This window comes from Puma concolor, chromosome A2 (assembly GCF_028749965.1).
Source record: "Puma concolor isolate L17-30 chromosome A2, mPumCon1.1.hap2, whole genome shotgun sequence".
NCBI lineage: Eukaryota > Metazoa > Chordata > Mammalia > Carnivora > Felidae > Puma > Puma concolor.
The window spans coordinates 75,376,232-75,394,367 of NC_141668.1; the positions used below are offsets into that span (position 1 = coordinate 75,376,232).

An 18,136-nucleotide genomic window follows, 5' to 3' on the forward strand; every position below is an offset into this window, starting at 1 on the left:
GATGGAGGAAGCATGCCATGAGCCATGGGGGTGGCCTCTAGAAGCTGGAAAAGGCAAGGAAATGGATTTTCCCTTAGAACCTTCAGAAAGAAACATAGCTATGCAACACTTTGATTTTAGCCCAATGAGACCAATGTCAGACCTTTGACCTACAGAATTATAAGATAATAAATTTGTGTTTTTTAAAATTTTTTAATGCTTATTTATTTTTGAGAGAGAGAGAGAGAGAGAGAGAGAGAGAGCAGGGGAGGGGCAGAGAGAGAGGGAGACACAGAATCCGAAGCAGGCTCCAGGCTCTGAGCTGTCAGCACAGAGCCCAATGCAGGGCTTGGACTCACAAACCACGAGATCATGACCTGACCTGAAGCCAGCTGCTCAACCCACTGAGCCACCCAGGTACCCCAATAAATTTGTGTTTTTAAAGTTTCTGGTAATTTGTTACAGTGGCGATAGAAAATCAATACACTAGACCACAGGAGCGACCAAGGTACCAAAATGGCTAGCTGCTGTTTCTAAATGAGGAACTGATGTCATAACCAATCAACCACTTTGATACAAGCCCTAAACCCTGCTCAAATTCATGCATCAAAATACATTTAGTACGCTTCAGTGGTATCAGAGACAATTTTCATAACTGCTATTGAATAAGTTCCCTTTGGCAATATACTCAACAAGGACAAACATAGGACTCCTGCAATTCTTCAATTAGTTATCAATCCAGTAAAGGAGCATATTTCTAAAAGTAAATTATGAGTCTCTTTCTGGTCATAATTTACAGTGTCCTCAAAGGGCTGTTGCCATGTTACCCAAGTGTACAACTTACCAATTAGATCAGAACTGTCAGCAACCATAAAGAAATTGAATTTGAAATAGTATATCACAAAGCAGGCATGAATGCATAGAAATGCACTTATGCTTTAAGAGCAATATCATTAGTTGATTAATATACAGAACATTATTTGTGTCATTTATCCTTAAGGCTGCCCATTAGCTTAATCTTTTATCTGAATAAGTCTTATAAAACACGCTTATCCTAAAAAGAGGATACAGAAAAAATAAGGCATTAGTTTGCATTATGCTGTTTCAATTTCCACCAGTGATAATGGTGGGTTGTAGAAGGATGAAAAGAAGGGAGAGGAAATCACAGGAGACGAGAGAGTAGAGGTGGAGGGATGATGGAGAAGAATAGGGAAAAAAGAAGAGATATTTTGCTATAACAGAATACCACAGACTTGGTGACTTAAACAGTCAATAAAATATCTGCTTTTATTATTTTCTTCTAGACAGGAATATACAGTATCATAATTTCAGTGGGAAGAAATCTGTAAATAACATTAAACAAGATATTTTATTGACTGTTATGGGCTGAGTGTTTGCCTCCCTCAAAATTCATATGTTGAAACCTTACACCCCCCCCCCCCATGTGGTAGGATTTGGAGGTGGGATGTTGAGGAGATAATGAGGTTTAAACTCTGTCACGAGTATAGGACCCTCATGATTAGTGCCCTTAGAAGAGAGATCTTTCTCCACCCCCATGGGGGCCATGGGAGCACACAGCAAGGGTGTTGGCTGTCTGTAAACCAGGAAGCAGGATCAGAAACCAAATCTGCTGGTACCTTGATATTGAACATCCCAGGCCCCAGAACTAGGAGAAATGTCTGCTGTTTAAGGCACCAAGTCTGTGGTGTTTTGTTACAGCAGCCCCAGCAGATGAATACATTGACTACTGCTATGCAATATCATCAAGCCATTTGTCAATTAAACAAAATTTGTAGGTCAAAAGTAAAGCACATGATATAGACACAAGGAAATACATATTTTTTTCTTAATTCTATTTTGTAATTCTAATATATTTTATAATTTTAAAATATCTATTTCACAATTTTCAGTATATCCCACTAGACCAGGGTTTCTCAACTTTGGCACTTTGGATCAGATCATTCTTTGTTGTCAGGAGTTGTCGTGTGCTCTGCAAAATGTTTAGTAGCCTTTCTGGCCTCTACTCACTAAATACCCATAAGAAGTCCACATGTCAGTCATGACAATAAAAAACATGTTCAGGTATTGTCAAATGTCTCTTGGGGGTAAAACTGACCCCTGTTGAGAACCACAGTTCTAGAAATGAATGTGTAGGTACCTCCTGAAATAATTACATAATCTTCACATCTTTTTTATTCCTCTACATTGAGTTTAATTAAAAGATAGCAAGAGGGGCACCTGGGTGGCTCAGTTGGTTAAGCATCTGACTTCAGCTCAGGTCATGATCTCACAGCTTGTGAGTTTGAGCCCCGCATCAGGCTCTGTGCTGACAGCTGAGAGCCTGGAGCCTGATTTGAATTCTGTGTTTCCCTCTCTTTCTGCCCCTCCCCCACTCATGCTCTGTCTCTCTCTGTCTCACAAAAGTGAATAAATGTTAAAAAAAAAAAAAGATAGCAAGAATAGTACTTTGTTTCAACAACAAAGGCAGTGAAGTTTTATGTGCACTGTAGAAAGGATGATAGGAATATGAGAAGGATAAACTCAATATAAAAAGTGTCGACCAACTCTGAGGAGTTTTCATGGGAACAGAAAGACTATGGATTGCATGTTCCACATACTGCATTCTACAAATCCCAATAACCATGTGGAATCTTAAGTTTATCTTCTTTTCCCCTCCTGTAGATACTTTTTGTTTTGGGAAAAGTATGGGTGCTAAACCTACTTACCTCTGAGAGAAAGTACGACAATTAAATTAAATGTTGAGTTTTAGCCATTTGTGGTAATCCCTCTTGAGTCTGTAATCTCATTACAGTGGACCGTATTATTATACAGGAAAACAAAATAAATATATGCAAAAACCTAACAGTTCCTTACAATCTTATAAACTTTAACATCAATTAAAAAAAAAAAACTTTATTCATTCCAGGGGAATACTTTTTTTTAAAGTAAAAACATTCACTTAACCTGATTTCATGAGTAGCAAGAATGGGTCTCAATGGTCAGTGAGATTCCTGTATCTATGCCCCATTTCTTCAGGAGGCAGAAGGCAGAATGGCCAAGATATCAATGTGGTGTGCACCATTGTATCTTCATGTTCCATTCAGCTTCAGTTACAAAGGGCTGTGTTCATTGCCTTTTCATCTAGTAACAAAAAAGCCTAAAACTGCAGTGGAATACTTTTAATGCTGGACCAGAGACCACCACAGAAGCTTTTACTCTATCTTGGAAGCATAATTTACTCCATAAGTCAGGGTGACTCACCATCCCAGCTTCCGTAGGACTTTCCTGGTTTTACCATCGAAAGTCCAACATCCCAAGAAACCCCTCAGCCCTGGGCAAACCTAAACAATGCATTATCCTACCTGAGTTTTGAGTCTTTGACAGAGGATTTATTGAAGGTAACTTGAAAAAAAAATCCAAGAGTTGGAAAGATAAGGTCAAGAATAGTCTCTAAATCTACTTTTAAGGAAAAAAAAACCCAACTCTTCTAACAACCAAGTAGCATTGGCATTTGGAATATGCATTTAACTAGCCTGTATGACTTCCAGGTATTTGCTGCTGTGTTTGTGAAGATGAGCATTTCCAAGGGCAAGAGAACAATCTGTCTCAGAGTGTTTCATTTAAGCAAGGACACGCTGCCAACTTGAAAGGAAATAAAGGCCACACTTTGTCTATGGGGGGATCCTGCAGTTATTCCCCTGCAAATTTAATTCAAACAGGTATTGAGATCTGAAACATGGAGATATCCACAAATTAGAGGATACTTGGTTTTTAAAAAGGAAAGAAAAGAAATCCAGGCCACAGAGAACTATCTCAAAGCTGCAATAGCGGTTCCTTTTCATGTTCATCACTGTATTCCTATGAACATGTTTTGAAAGTCTACACTGTGAATAAAATTATTTGAGGTCTTCATATGAAATATACATATTATACATTTTAAAACTTAAAATTGTCTTCAAGTCAATTTTATTTAAAAAATAGCATGTGTGTAAAACGTGCAAAATTAGTGCTATTCCAATACTTGACTTTAAAGATTATTAGTTATACAAATATGCCACCCAACTAGTTTATTGGTGATTCCCTTACAAAATGCAGTATTATTTGAATTTTATCACTCAAAAATATACCTCTTTAGAATATCACCATCTTAAAATAAAAAGATTTATTTAAAGAAATCTCTATTGAAAAATCTTATTTTTTCCAGCAATTTAAGATTCTGTTTGACTTATAAGACTGATGACCCTCAGAATATTTATCATATGTTCATTGCAGGATTTGCTTATGGATTGTTCTTGAGCCAATCCATTACATGAGAAAGATTTCTATGAGAAATCCTTTAATGTGACCTGTTACTTGGGTCCCAAATCAACTTATAAACAAAATCTCCAACAGGAGAATCTTAAACAAGAACTTGATTCTGTAATGGAGTAGAGACAGTTGTCATCACAGATCATGATACTAAAGGAAATTGGCCTAGAGTCTGTCTTTTAATCACTAGGTTCCAAGTAAGCTGTTTTATTACTATAATTATGGTTTAATAAATCCATTGTCAAAAGCTATGACCAAAGTGAATAGAAATATTGAAGCACAAAAAGTTTATGAAAATTTGAGTCATGATTGAAGCTCAACTACTGTTTTTCAAATTCTAGGGACCACTGGCATCTGCCAACAGTTCAAACTACAGATATAAATCTTAGGAGTCACCAAAAAAACACCTTTTTTTGCCACATCCCTTGTAAGACCTCATTTCAAATGTAAAGGCCATAAAATAAAAGCCTTGGATTAAAGGTAGTGTTGCAATTTCTTTTTAGTAATGTAACCGGAGAATTCTTACATGTAGTCCACATCTTATTTTGGCTCCTAAAGATTAATCCTGCAAGACTTTGAAGTTACTATGTTCCATGAAGTATTCAATAACAACATAGCTAGTGTCCACCTCAAGACATATGTGATGACCACATTCTGATTCTTATCTCTCAAGCCCCAGTTACACAGAATGTTATAATCAGAAATGTATCAGAGACACCCAGTGCAATATCACTGGTTTCAATTAACTGCATGTGTGTTACATAAAATGTGGCTTATAGCCAATCAACAGATTAGTAAGTAATAAAGGCAAGAGTAGCCAGAGTTGAACACAAACACACACACACACACATGCACACACACACACTAAAAATATGGCATCTTTTAAAAAAAACAATTTTTTTTTTTAAAGACCAAAACATGGTATCATTGAAAGTGATCTGAAGCCACCCAAGTCCTCTAAGTTTGTGGTTTAGGCAATTTTTTTAATTGGCCACCAGCTCTTCATTGTGGTCTCCTTTCCTAGTTACATGCTGGACTTTAGGAATGATGGAACTATAGCAGAAGCCTTCATTGCTCAGGGAGACAAAAGGACCAGGACTGTAAACCCAGGCTGACAAGTGACAACCCCAGACTAACTGAAAAATCTGATCCAGCTGTTTTGCATATGTTTGACACTGGCTGGCTCTGAGATTAAAAATGTGACTTTCTGCTCCCACAAAGTTTAAGTGAAAAATGGCTCTTTAAAAAAAGAGCATCAGAAGGCTTTCATAATCTGTATACATTTACTATAAAAGCTAAATCAAGCACACCGTGGGGGGAAAATTGACTTCAACTGATAACTGGTTAAAAAAAAAAAAAAAATAGGCAAACCAAACCATCTGAAAATAGGGTTTGTCATGGAAACAGCATGCTAATGGGACCATATTCCCGGTACCTATACGGTTTTCCAGGAAAGTCTTGTTTTGCCATGAGTACCTAAAGAAACAAAAGAATACACTGGCTTTCTATATGCTACACAATTTTAAATAAGTTGCTTCCTAAAAACAAAGCCTGGTGGTGACTTGAAAATTTTGTCTTTTAAGGCATTTAATTCCAGCATTATAAAACCTTTCTGCATCAAATTTATAGTTGCATCATTTTAAGGACATCCACAATAAGAATGCTTTGTATTTATTTCATGGATTGAGACTAATAATCTTAAATTTTTTTCCCCCAGAAGTCATCTGATTGAAATACCTAGAGAGGAGATATGTTTTAATTTGCCCTAAGAATTCCTTTTTTAAAATGTCTATACAACAAAACCTGCTCAGATATCTACTAGAGATTAACGAAACAAAGAAAAAAAGAACATAAAATTGCATCTTGCTACGTGAAATTGAATGCTGTATTTTCAATTAGATTTAATATTTTCATTTGCCTTAAAATAAATAATGATAATGACTTAAAAGACAATGAATTGCATTAAAACCATGAAAGTAACTCTATTGCATCAATGGTCTTCATTTTAGTTCCTTGTCATTTTATCACAAAATATTTTCATGGGAAAATTTAATATAAATATTTTTAGTCTATAAAAGAATAAGAGACTTGTTTTCCAAAGGTATTGGAGGTTTTTCATCTGATGTTTTCCATTTCTCATAACCTTATTTCCATATTGTAATATATATAAGTAAACTTTGCACCTCTATTTTATAAAAATTAGTGTGTGTATACTTATGTATATATAGATATAATATAGATTTTATATATATATATATATATATATATATATATATGTATATATACACACACACCCACACACGTATATATAAATTCTGACTAAGAGTAGACCAACTAGATAATTTCTCTGGAAAAGGTTCCTTGAACAATATAAAAATGGGGTCTTCCAAAGCAAACACAAAAACAACCTTATATACCCAACTACTGTTTAAAATGCTTATAAACACACAGTCAGTTAACCATTTATTGATTGTCTATTTATGGTTTTGGAATATCCAAGATTATGAAAAAGACAATACCTCAAAAAAATCATGACCAAGGTGATGCCTGATGATTTAAATAAGCTTCCATATGATAAAAAGTCATGTAAATTTACCCCTTGAAAGAAAAAAAAGGATTTAATATTAAAATTAGAGTTCTCTTTTTAATAATCCTCTCAGTAAAGAAATAATTTGGAAACTTCTATTTTATATTGTTACTATCATGAAAGCAGATGATGTCTAGGAACTTGGCAATGTCAGTTGCAACATTGCAAGTAGGATACATCTTTGGAAGGGCTCGTCTGAATGTTTAAGGATAGACTTTTCCATTGAATTCCTGAATTTATATACTTTGGGACTGGCTATGAGACACTATAAAATGTAAAGATAGTTCAGACAGTTCCAGTTCTGTTATTTTCAGGCACAAAAACCATATAATTTTGTACAAAACTTTGATTTTTTTATTTGTGAAATTAAAAATATGGTATTTTATATATATATAAACTTCTATTCCTCTATAAATATAGATGATTTTGTGATAGTGAACAGAATAAATGCATACCAAATCCAAAGACCATTGTCATTTTAGGGTATGACAGACATAGATAAATTTAGGTCCTAAGTACTGGCATTTAGATAAACTTTTAAAATTTAAAACAATACAATCAGGAGGCTTGCTTTTCTCCTCTTTTCCACAGAGAACTAAAGTGAATATTATTAAATGGCTTTGAAAGATTTACACTTGACGCATTTCTGTAAATCCAAAAAGGAGCACACACTGTCCCTTTACCATGCATGCCCATGTTTTGTTTATTTCAGGATCTAACCCCACCAATTATTCCACCTCCTTTACCTCCTGGAATCCTACAAGGTTATTTTTAATGATGTGGATTGTTCCTCCCTCAGACTGTGTTGCTGAATAATCATAATAATATGTTGAAAGTATACAACTTTTACATTTTAAACTTTTTTATATATGTCTAATTATTATTTAAAAATAATAAAAAGCACTTCATTTTGAGAAAGTCCATTACACTGAAATCTCCTTCAAGTGTTCCTATTCAGCTTACGTTCTGCTAACCAGTTAAGGAAAGCAAAGATCAACTCCTTAACAAAGCTTTCCAGGTGACCTAATGTTTCCATTTTACAGAAAGGTAAAATCTAAATGTGGGCTGTCTCAGTCCTAGAGGCAGTTTGCCAGGCATCAGTATGCAATTAGAATTAACATTTTATAAACCCCATCTTCAGTCTCTCCTGACCCACACAAAGCTCCAAGCCTCTTCCCAAATCTCAGCAACCACATCTTTCCATGATGCTGGCCAAACCCATACCAGGTTTTAGACACTAGAGAATGAAATGAGCTCATCCACCAAAAATTAGACTTGAAAAAGTTTGGCACTGGTTATCCCACTCACCCTCTAACCAACTTACGTAGGAGGGAATGCCTGGGCTTTGGAGGCCAGTGTGGAAGGAGGCTGGGACTGCCGCAGCCCACATCTGTGGACCTCCTTGAAGCTAGGAGTTAAGGTTCTCTACAGTGAAAAATTCAGTTTCAATAAAGGGGCAAGGCCTTCACAATCTGCGCCCCCTCCCCCCCCCCCCCCCCCCCCACCTCACAAGGGCACACTCGGGATGGGCAGGGGTCTACCCCCGGATCTGGAAGCTCTGTGGAGTTCTATATCTAAAGAGCCCCGACCCCAAGCAATGAAGGAAAGGAAGGAGCAGAAAGCGGAGGCGGTAAGTGACCTGGGCCGCGCAGCCCCACAGGCAGCCCCACACGCACCCCGACTGCCGCAAGGAGGGGCGCGCCAGAACAAGCAAGAGCACCGTGAGCTCCGGTTTTACCTCTGCAGTACTTTGAAAAGGCAAAGGAAAAGCCTCAAATGGGTAAACCGCCCTAAATAATTAAAACTTAAACAAAACAAAACAACAAAAAAGGAAAAGGCAGAAAAAGGAAAACGCGTGACCGGTCATCATTTAAATACAAATATACTTACAAAAATCTTACACAGGCTATTTACAATCATAAAAGCGTACAGTCCTGGTACCAGAGAGTGAGAACCAGAGTGGTCTGTCCATCCCCCCTGTGGCAGTTGGGCCCTCCAGTCCGTTTGCCCCAAGGGACCAAAGCTTTTGCAGGAGCTGTGTTGTTGAAAGGAGCCTGCGAAAAGTGAATGGCTAGTGAGAAAGCCTCGAGTAGCCAGGCTTGGCAAGAGTTCCATGGGGCCAGCTTTATGGGAGTGGCTGGGACGAAGCCGATGGCTGGGAATGGGCTGAACCCCCAGGTCTCAGACGGTGGTCTCCCCCTGTTTGCTGTTGGTGAGCCTAGTATAGAACTTCCTCCAGGAGTTGAGGGTCTTGCCGGACCAGATCCAGAAGCCTGACGTGATGCCCACGATCAGCGTCATAAGGTACTTGATCATGAAGACTGTGAAGTCTGGGCTCATGGGCGGGTGCGGCGGGGCGCCTCCACCCGCCTGGAGGTGGGGGCAGGGGATGGCGTAGCTCTTGCAGCTCTGGGCCACCCAGCTGCGCTCCCACTGGTCCCGGAAGGCCTGCTCATAGAAGTAGCAGGCGATGACAATAGTGGCTGGCACCGTGTAAAGCACGCTGAAAACGCCGATGCGCACCATGAGCTTCTCCAGCTTCTCGGTCTTGGTGCCGTCGTGCTTCATGATGGTGCGAATGCGGAAGAGGGACACGAAGCCGGCCAACAAAAAAGACGTGCCGATGAACAGGTACACGAAGAGTGGCGCCAGCACGAAGCCGCGCAGCGCGTCCACATTGTTGAGCCCTACGAAGCACACCCCGCTCAGCACATCGCCGTCCACCTGGCCCAGCGCCAGGATGGTGATCGTCTTGATGGCCGGAACGGCCCAGGCGGCCAGGTGAAAATATTGCGAGTTAGCCTCGATGGCTTCGTGACCCCACTTCATGCCCGCTGCCAGGAACCAGGTGAGCGACAGGATCACCCACCAGATGGAGCTGGCCATGCTGAAGAAGTAAAGCATCATGAAGAGGATGGTGCAGCCCTCCTTCTTGGTGCCCTGCGCCACTGTGCGTGCCCCGTCCTCGGAGAACTTGTCGTTACACACCACTCGGTCCTCCAGCAGGAAGCCGGCGATGTAGGCCACGGCCACTGCCGTGTAGCAGCCGGACAGGAAGATGATGGGCCGCTCCGGGTAGCTGAAGCGCCGCATGTCCACCAGGTACGTTAGCACCGTGAAAAGCGTGGAGGCGCAGCACAGCACCGACCAGATGCCGATCCAGGTGCGCGAGAAGCGCAGCTCCTCGGGCCCAAAGTACATAAGCCCGTACACCTTGGTCGGCTCACAGGGCGCACCGCAGTCCTTCTCCCCCAGGAAGTGGTAGTTGAGGTAGGAGGGCACCTTGAGGGCGCGCGGGCAAGAGAACTTGCCACGCTCCGACGCGCCGGAGCCCCCCGGGAAGCCGCCGCCACGGTGCCCCCCGCCGCCGTGCTGAGGGTTGCTGGTCCAGAACTCCGGGAGCAACGAGGGCGTCGGGGTGCCCTTGTCCGACGTATTTTGGCCCACGCACAGCTCGCCGGCGCCGTGCACCGGGAACTTCTCACACTTGAGCGTGTCAGGCCACTGGAAGCCGAACTTGTTCATGAGCGCCTCGCAGCCCTGGCGCGCACGCTCGCACAGGGAGCGGCAGGGCGGCAGAGCCTGCTCCAGCACCGTGCACACTGGCGCGTACATAGAGCACAAGAAGAACTTGAGTTCCGCCGAGCACTGCACCTTCACCAAGGGGTAGAACTGGTGCACCTCGAGGCCCGCATCCTCTTGGTTCGTGTGGCCCAAAAGGTTGGGCATGATGGTCTGGTTGTACGCGATGTCTGTGCACAGCGGGATGGAGATGGGCTGGCAGTAGCCGTGGTCCGGGATAGAGATGCCCCGCTCGCCGTTGTACTGTTGCCCGCCCTGCTGCTGCTGAGGCGGCGGCGGTGGGGGCTGCTGCCCCGGCCCGGGCCCCTGGCCCACTGCCTGCGCCCGGACCCCCAGCAGCAGCGGAACCTCCAGCAGCCAAAGCAGTAGCAGGAGCCGGCGCGCCAAGCGCCCGGAGTCAGCTGGGGGGCGGCGGCGGCGGTGGCTCTCCGCATCTCCGCTCCCTTCCGCCACCGGTCCAGCTGGGAGCGCCCCGGCATAAAGTTCCCAGCTCGCGCCGCCGCCGGCGGCGGCGGCCCAGGACTTCTTAGGCGCCTCCTCTTCAGCCATACTTTCTCGGCTCCTTTCTTGGCGCCGCCCGGCTGAGGCTGGCAGTGGCGCGGCCGGCGGCGGCTCCCCCTGCGTCCGGGGAGATCTCCTCCGCGCCGGTGCCCTCCGTCGAGCCCGAGCTGCGCTCAGCCCGCTCTCCCGGCTCCCGCTCCAAGTCCCGCAGCCGCCGCCGCCGCGGAAACTTGCGATTCATGAAGCGTGGGCGGCGGGTAGAGCCCGGGTGGCTCCGGCGCGCCGGGGTCGCGTCCCGCCTTCCTGGCCCTCGGCTCGCTGGCTCCCGGCTGGCGGCGCCGCGCTAGTGGCCACGGCCCCGTAGAGCGCGCAACTCTCGGCAGCCCAGCAGCCTCGGCTCCCCCCTGCGCCTCCGCCTCCTTCTCCGCCGCCGCCGCCTGACCATTTGTGTCAATCCCTCAACTCGCTCGTTCTCCACTCCCTTGCGCGCCCTCGGACCGGTTTCCAGGCGCCCCGCAGTCTGTCTTTCACCAGGAGGGAGGAGCCTTGAAACCGACGCGGAACTGGAGGCTCAGGGACCGTCGCCCAATCGCGGCACTGGCTTCCCCGCGCAAAGGGCACCCGCCGCCTGCTTCCCTGAGCGAAAGTCGGCGGCTGGCGGGAGGAGGAGGGGGCGGGAGGAGGAGGAAGTAGTAGTGGTGGCAGAGGCACCTATCCGGCACAAAGAGTGGGTTTGCTATGAAGCGGGACAGGCTTGATTGCTTTTGCTTTTGCGGAAGAAAGGGCGAGCACTAGTAGGAGAATGGTACCATATGCTGCCGGGGATAATGAATAGGAGTCGGCGGACCTCGGAACTCAGCTTTTCTTTTATCCATTTTCATGTTTAAAAATCCTGCTCTTAACTCTGGTTACAAACAGCAAACCGAGCACCGCGATCAGGACAGACGCCTTTGACTTCGGGAGCGCAGGGCTTCTTTTGAGTTTATGTCTATCGAGGTTTGGTTTCAAATACTACTCTAGTAAGTCCAAGAGCTCTCAGGCTGGGCTTGGCGGGCTTTGGACGCGCCATTTCCCCCAAGGAGAAGTTCACGGGATTGCTGTCAAATGAAGAACAAGAACAAAACACAAACACAAACTTTGACGGAATTGAAAAAGTAAAGCCAGGTGCGCCATCCGCTACTATTATCTTTCTTGTAGTCCCCTTTTCTCCTCTGTGATCGAGTCAGAAACAGAAGCAAAGGGAGAGAACCATTAAATATTTAGACAGAAAAACTTGAGAATGCGACGACCTCTCTTCGGGAGCGTCCTCTCAGCCCAAGCCTCCAGAAGTGCCTCGGACCCGGAGGAGCAACGCCAGCGACCAACCTGAGCTGTGGGGGAGCTATTGGAGCCTTCCAGGGCCGGAACGTCCACGGCACAGGGGCAACTCCTGGGAGTGTCAAACTGGGCCGGTTAGGAGCCAGGCTGGGCTGCAGCGTGGTCTTCCACTGGTGTGCGGACCTGGGGATGCCAGTTTAGCAAACAGCGAAGTCTGAAAGCAAAAGAGCTAACTGCATGTTCCCTTCCTAATTACAAACAACACAATTCATCTCAGCCTCCTTACATTCTTGTTGTTTCTGCGTAAGGTTTTTAAAAACGATGTTTTAACAACATGACTCAGTTTTATCAGTAAAGTGCCATCGTATTGTTAATTCTATCTAGGATTTGTTGACCTATGATTAGATTTTCAGGATACTTTTCTACAATTTTTTTTTCTATCTTTTGCTTATCCATCCATTTGTTTACTACATACTTAGGAAGTACCTCTTAGGTTATAAGCGATATTAGGTAGTAGACTACAAAGAGATGTACAAGACATGGCCCAGCCTTACAGGAAGTCATAGTACAGTAGGGCCTAGAAAGGTAGATCAGTTATCTTGTCGCCCATCCCAAAGCTGAATGAGCACATTGGAAGCAGCCAGCCAGTGGAAATGGGTGAGAAGTGTTCTGATAGAGAGGTGGGTGGAAGGTGCAAAAGACAGAGGCTCTATAGTGCTTAAAGTGCCAAATGGAGTGGGGGTGAGGAGTGAGGGTGCCTGAGATATCTCAAGGAAGGCAGGAGAAAGTTTTAGTCCATACTAAAAAGTTTGGGCTGAATAATCTACAGACAATAGGAAGCTATTGAGGGTCACTTTCTCCCACATATACAGCAGGGTGGCTTCAGAAGGACTGTGAAAGATGGAACCTGGACCACGTTGTCATTGGGAAGCTTGAACATTAGTCTAGACATAAAGGTCACTACTTAAGATGGGTGTTGCTTGTACCATATACTAACAGGGCACTGAAGATCATCACTATGCATGTTGGTGTCTCTAAAGGATGTGCAGCTGTATCTTTACCTGATAAACCAAAATGACATCTATTTGTCTTAGGTACATATGTTATTGTTCTTTAAATATTCATGCCCATAGCAAATTCATAAAATGTATATTTCTTTTAAAGTATTTCTGGATTCCTAGTACCTGTTTTTTTTTAAGAAAATGCAACAGGTACTAAATGTACAACAGGTTCCATTTGTGAGTGTGTGTATGTGTGTTGACAATAATTCATGTAAGATTTTGATATTGAAAAGGAGGTGCTCTCTGAGGTCCTTTGAGCCCTCACAGTCCGTAATTGTTCATTTTACGTTCCAGCATTCCAGCCCACAGTCTCCCAGGGACACTTTTTCTCTAGCCTTCTGCCCTGATGCTCATTCTTCTGCTGATAGTATCCCATGCTTAGAAACTTTACCAAGACAACTTCCTTCTACCATTCCTCTCTTATAAAGACTTATCTGTCTGGTGTTCCGTTCTCTCAAGGTCATCATTGGTGAAGCATCACATGCATTAAGCATCACATGCATTAAGCACCCACCAACACCACTGCTCCAAACCCTCTTCTCCCCCCAACAAATAGGGCATAGGGATTAAGGCAGAGTGCTCGGTTCTGTTCCTCAGAGTAGGTGACACTCTCTTGCTTCAAAAGTTGTTGTATTGAAATTCTTGAGCTTAGTTTACCCTCCACTGGACAGTGAAGTTTACTAGGGAGGAGGCTCAGACATGCTATCAGAGTTAAAAAAAAAAAAAAGTCATTCTTGCTGGATCATGGCACTGGAAGGAACCAGACATCACCTAGGAACTAGTGAATTTTCTCCTCTTACAATGAAGAATATTATACCCAGAAAAGTTAAAAGAATGAACTTCAGGTAAAATGGCCTTGTTTGGTTTGAATTTCATTAGATGCTTATTTTAACCCTTTTTATGTTCTTTTGAGTAGTTATAGTGCTTTTAATTAAAAAAAAAAAGAGTCAGTTTTCTGTAGTTTTCTCTCAGACTGTGTAAAAAAAGGCCTTGTAAAATTAAAAAAAAAAAAAATCATTTCCTGAGAGTAGTCTTCCAAAGTAAAAAAACCTAGATCTTCTATTTATTTTATAGCAATCCAGTATTTCATTTATTAAACATATCTGATATAGAGGAAGCTATTAAAATCAAGAACAGTTCAGAGTTGTTGTAACCCATTACAATTAGTGTTATGGAAAGTCTTTTGGGGAGGTGATGCAGGCTGTGGATAACATAATGTTAGAAGAGAAATATGAGCAGCATATTTTTACCTTAATCTAAAATATAGTATTTTCTCAGGATGTGGAAATGTTTGAGATCCATAGATAAAAATGACTAAATAAGTATGAACTATTATGAACTTTGCAATAAAAATATTTCAATTAGGCAAAAACTATAAACATAACCCAGTTTCTCCTTGAAATTGGTTCTTCAAGCTTCAGACTCAGTCAAGTTTTCTTATATCAAAGATCTTGTTTTATCAGTCCTTTCCCAAATCTTCTGAAGTTTCTCCAGACTACTTATGTCAGGTTGAATGTGGATAATTCCCAGGGCTAGAGATCCAGTTCTAATTACATACAGTTGAGTGCACATGGACACACAAGCAGTTAGGTGAAGTCTCCACAGGCAACCTGGCAGACCTTGAAATTGTAGGTGAGTTGTTTTGTTGTTGGCTTGTGGGTGACAGGTTTGAATTATCTTTGTTGAATAACAGAGATTATAATACGGGCTAAGACTATATTTTTTGAGCAGCTATTGTAGGTATTTGGCATTTTTTTCCTTAATGTACCCTATGTATGCTACATTTTGTCACGTAAATTTTACCACTCTTTGAGGCAAGGTACTAATTATTATTTTCTTTTAATAGATGAAGAATCAAATGCTCAAAGTAGTTAAGCAACTTGTCCAAGGCTCTATAGCCAGTTAGTACCAGGGTAGGCCTTGTGTCAGACCAAAGTCAATGGACTTCCATTGAATAAACATGTCTATCCTAAAAATTATAGAAGAAAATGTGGTTTCTGAGATGTGCAGATTGGTGATTCCTCAGTATTTAACATAGTTTTCTATACCAGGATAATAGGGGTAACACCTCTGGGACTCAGAATATAAATATTTTTCTTGACCCTCATGCTCTGTAGAATGCAGTTTAAGAAACGCTGGGTTAGGGGCACCTGGGTGACTCAGTAGGTTAAGCGTCTGACTTCGCCTCAGGTTATGATCTCACGGTTTGTGGGTTCGAGCCCCACATTAGGCTCTGAGCTGTCAGCATAGAGCCTGGAGCCTGCTTCAGATTCTGTGTCTTCCTCTTTCTCTGCCCCTCCCCTGCTTGCACTCTGTCTCTCTCTCTTTCAAAAATAAATAAACATTTAAAAATTTAAAAAAAAAGAAATGTTGGGTTAGACCTAATATACTTTGAAACTATAAGATTAGATTTTCACCTCTGTATCACTTTTGTATGTCAGGAGTTCAGTCTTCTCTTTGAATTCCTAGTGAAGGGATATTGATTGGTTAGGGAGCTGATAGTGATAGAGAAACCCCAGACTATGCTATTGCCTTCTACCTGGAAGGCATCACCTAGGAGTCTATCATACTGCCTTTGCAGACACTGTAGGTTAGAGACACTGTCTAAGCTTTCACCCTAAATCTCTACCTTATTCCTTCTTGAATTTCCAACCCAGGAATTTCTGCATAAGCTAATTCTTATCTTCCCAAACCTCTGTATTCTTTTGCAACCATTCTAAAACTGTCTTTTCTTTTTTACTTTTTCCCTTCATTCTTAAATAAATATGCTCTTGACATTGGTGAGATAGTTTTTGGATTCATTTACATACAGAGCCTCAATTTATAAACTCTCTTTGAAAGGTCCATCTTTAAAATAAAGATGCTTTTCCTAAAACAACTTATCAAAAGAGACAGTCAGTTTGATTATCTTGACTTTTATCTTACTTCTAGCTGATTCATAGTAAGACCCTAAACTGACTTATCTTTTGAGGGTCAGCTATGATTTGTTAGAATGTACATTTTAACCATGGTAAGACTCAAAATTTTAATATAGAAGGGTGTAGATATAAATACAAATCATGGATTCTTTGTACACAAATCTCACAAAACACATCTAAAAAAATAGAAGTGTAAAAGGAAAGAGAAATCATCATTGAATTATCATCAGCAAAGTTGGATAATAATTACCCCCATTCGTCCTGTAATTCGAAGATTAAAGTAAAAAAGTATAAAAAGTATAAAAGTATAAAAACTAAATGTATTACTTAAATACCAGTTTCTCCAAAAGACCAGATGGAAAGAGCTGTCTCATGACTCTGCTTTAATTACTCTGCTGTCATTATGCAATTGGAAATAGTGTATACTATCTGGGAAAACTTTTGCAAAACATATAGGCATTTGTGTTGGATTTAAAATGTAGTCCTCTGTGAGGCTCTGGGCAAGAAATATAGATGATCCCTTGTAAATTAAAACCTTATGTTTCATGAGCTAAAAGAGGCCCCTCTGATTGGCTAAGATGTGGGGAGCAGACTTTGGAATCATTTTGGTGCAGAAAGAAGTTTTTAAGAGAACAAGTAAATCTTGTGCCTCTGTGAGCAAGCCTCGCTGCTCTCATTTCTGGGCAGCTTGACATTTTTTTTGTGTATGGGGGAAATAATGTTGTGCATCTTTTAAAAACATAGCATAATCAAATTATTTTTTATTTATTTTGTTGTTGTTGTTGTTGTTTCTTGCCTTAACCTGAATCTTATGACTGAAAGTATCATGGAAGTCAATCCATGGTTTCTAAAGTATTAGTACAAATTCTTCTTAAAATACCATCTTTGGGACTATGATTAAGAACAAATGGAACATGCAACTAGGCATTTCATTTCAGATCTGACAACATTTCTTTGGCCATGGTAAAGAAAGGCACTGGGCTATTTGTACTTCATTAGACATCTAAGACTAAAAAGATCCTAATATTTGAAAAAAGTAAAAGAGAAAGAAAAACACTTTTTCCCATGAAAGTTATCATCATATCATAGTACCTGACTTAATCTTCATGACAATGCTGCTGCAGATAGCAAGATCCTCAGTTAAGACACAGAAATACAAGCTTAAGACATTGACTTGCTCACACAGCCTATCAGTAGGGGAACCAGAATTCAAATGCAGTTACCACCTGCATTACCATGGTAGCATGCCAAGGGAAACAAGATAAATTCCATAACTTTTGTAACCTAATTAAAGAAAATTCATTAGGGAACACAAAATTCTGCCAAGAACCTAACTCTAAGACAATTATTAGGGATGTTTTAGTATAAAGGATATCAAATGCCATAGGGCAATGTCAGATGGCCATTTCTCATATCCGCCCATTATAAAAACCAAGATATAATGGTGTATCTTAGGTGGGGAAAGGTGTTTCCGTAAGGAGACAAAAAAAAGAAAAAGAAAAAGAAAAAATAGACCAAAAGTGTAGCTTTCCTGTGATCTGATTTGATGGGGTACACCCTTAGGGGATGTACTCGCCATTCTTACATTTTTCTGCAACAGAAGAAAGTCCTGGACTTTGGAGTATTCTTCAGTGCTGGGTGAAAGGGACTTCTTTTATCTCAGTGAGTTTTCTTACTTTCCTGAGCCTCAGTTTCCTCATTTATAAAATTAGGGTGATGATCTAAATGGTTATAGTATACCTTGCTGGCTTTAATATTCTGTATTTCTGATCACAACAAAGAAGTATGCATATTTACATTTAAAAGTCAGAATATTAATCAATAGGCAAGTGCATTTGATAAAACTGCCTCAGCATATTGATTTTAGGAATCTCTGCATTATT

The 18,136-nt window shown here is 41.7% G+C and overlaps 1 protein-coding gene across 1 annotated transcript; it reads right to left on the minus strand.

Moving 5' to 3' along the window:
- Positions 1-6,154: 6,154 nt before the first annotated feature.
- On the minus strand, positions 6,155-11,570 carry FZD1 (frizzled class receptor 1). Its single transcript, XM_025929727.2, has one exon. The coding sequence runs from the start codon at positions 11,003-11,005 to the stop codon at positions 9,056-9,058; it is 1,950 nt and encodes a 649-aa protein (XP_025785512.1). The 5' UTR covers positions 11,006-11,570; the 3' UTR covers positions 6,155-9,055.
- Between the last annotated feature and the right edge of the window lie 6,566 nt (positions 11,571-18,136).

Coding starts and splice junctions, on each gene's coding strand:
- FZD1 (XM_025929727.2), bottom strand. CDS start 11,005: ATGGCTGAAGAGGAGGCGCCTAAGAAGTCCTGGGCCGCCGCCGCCGGC.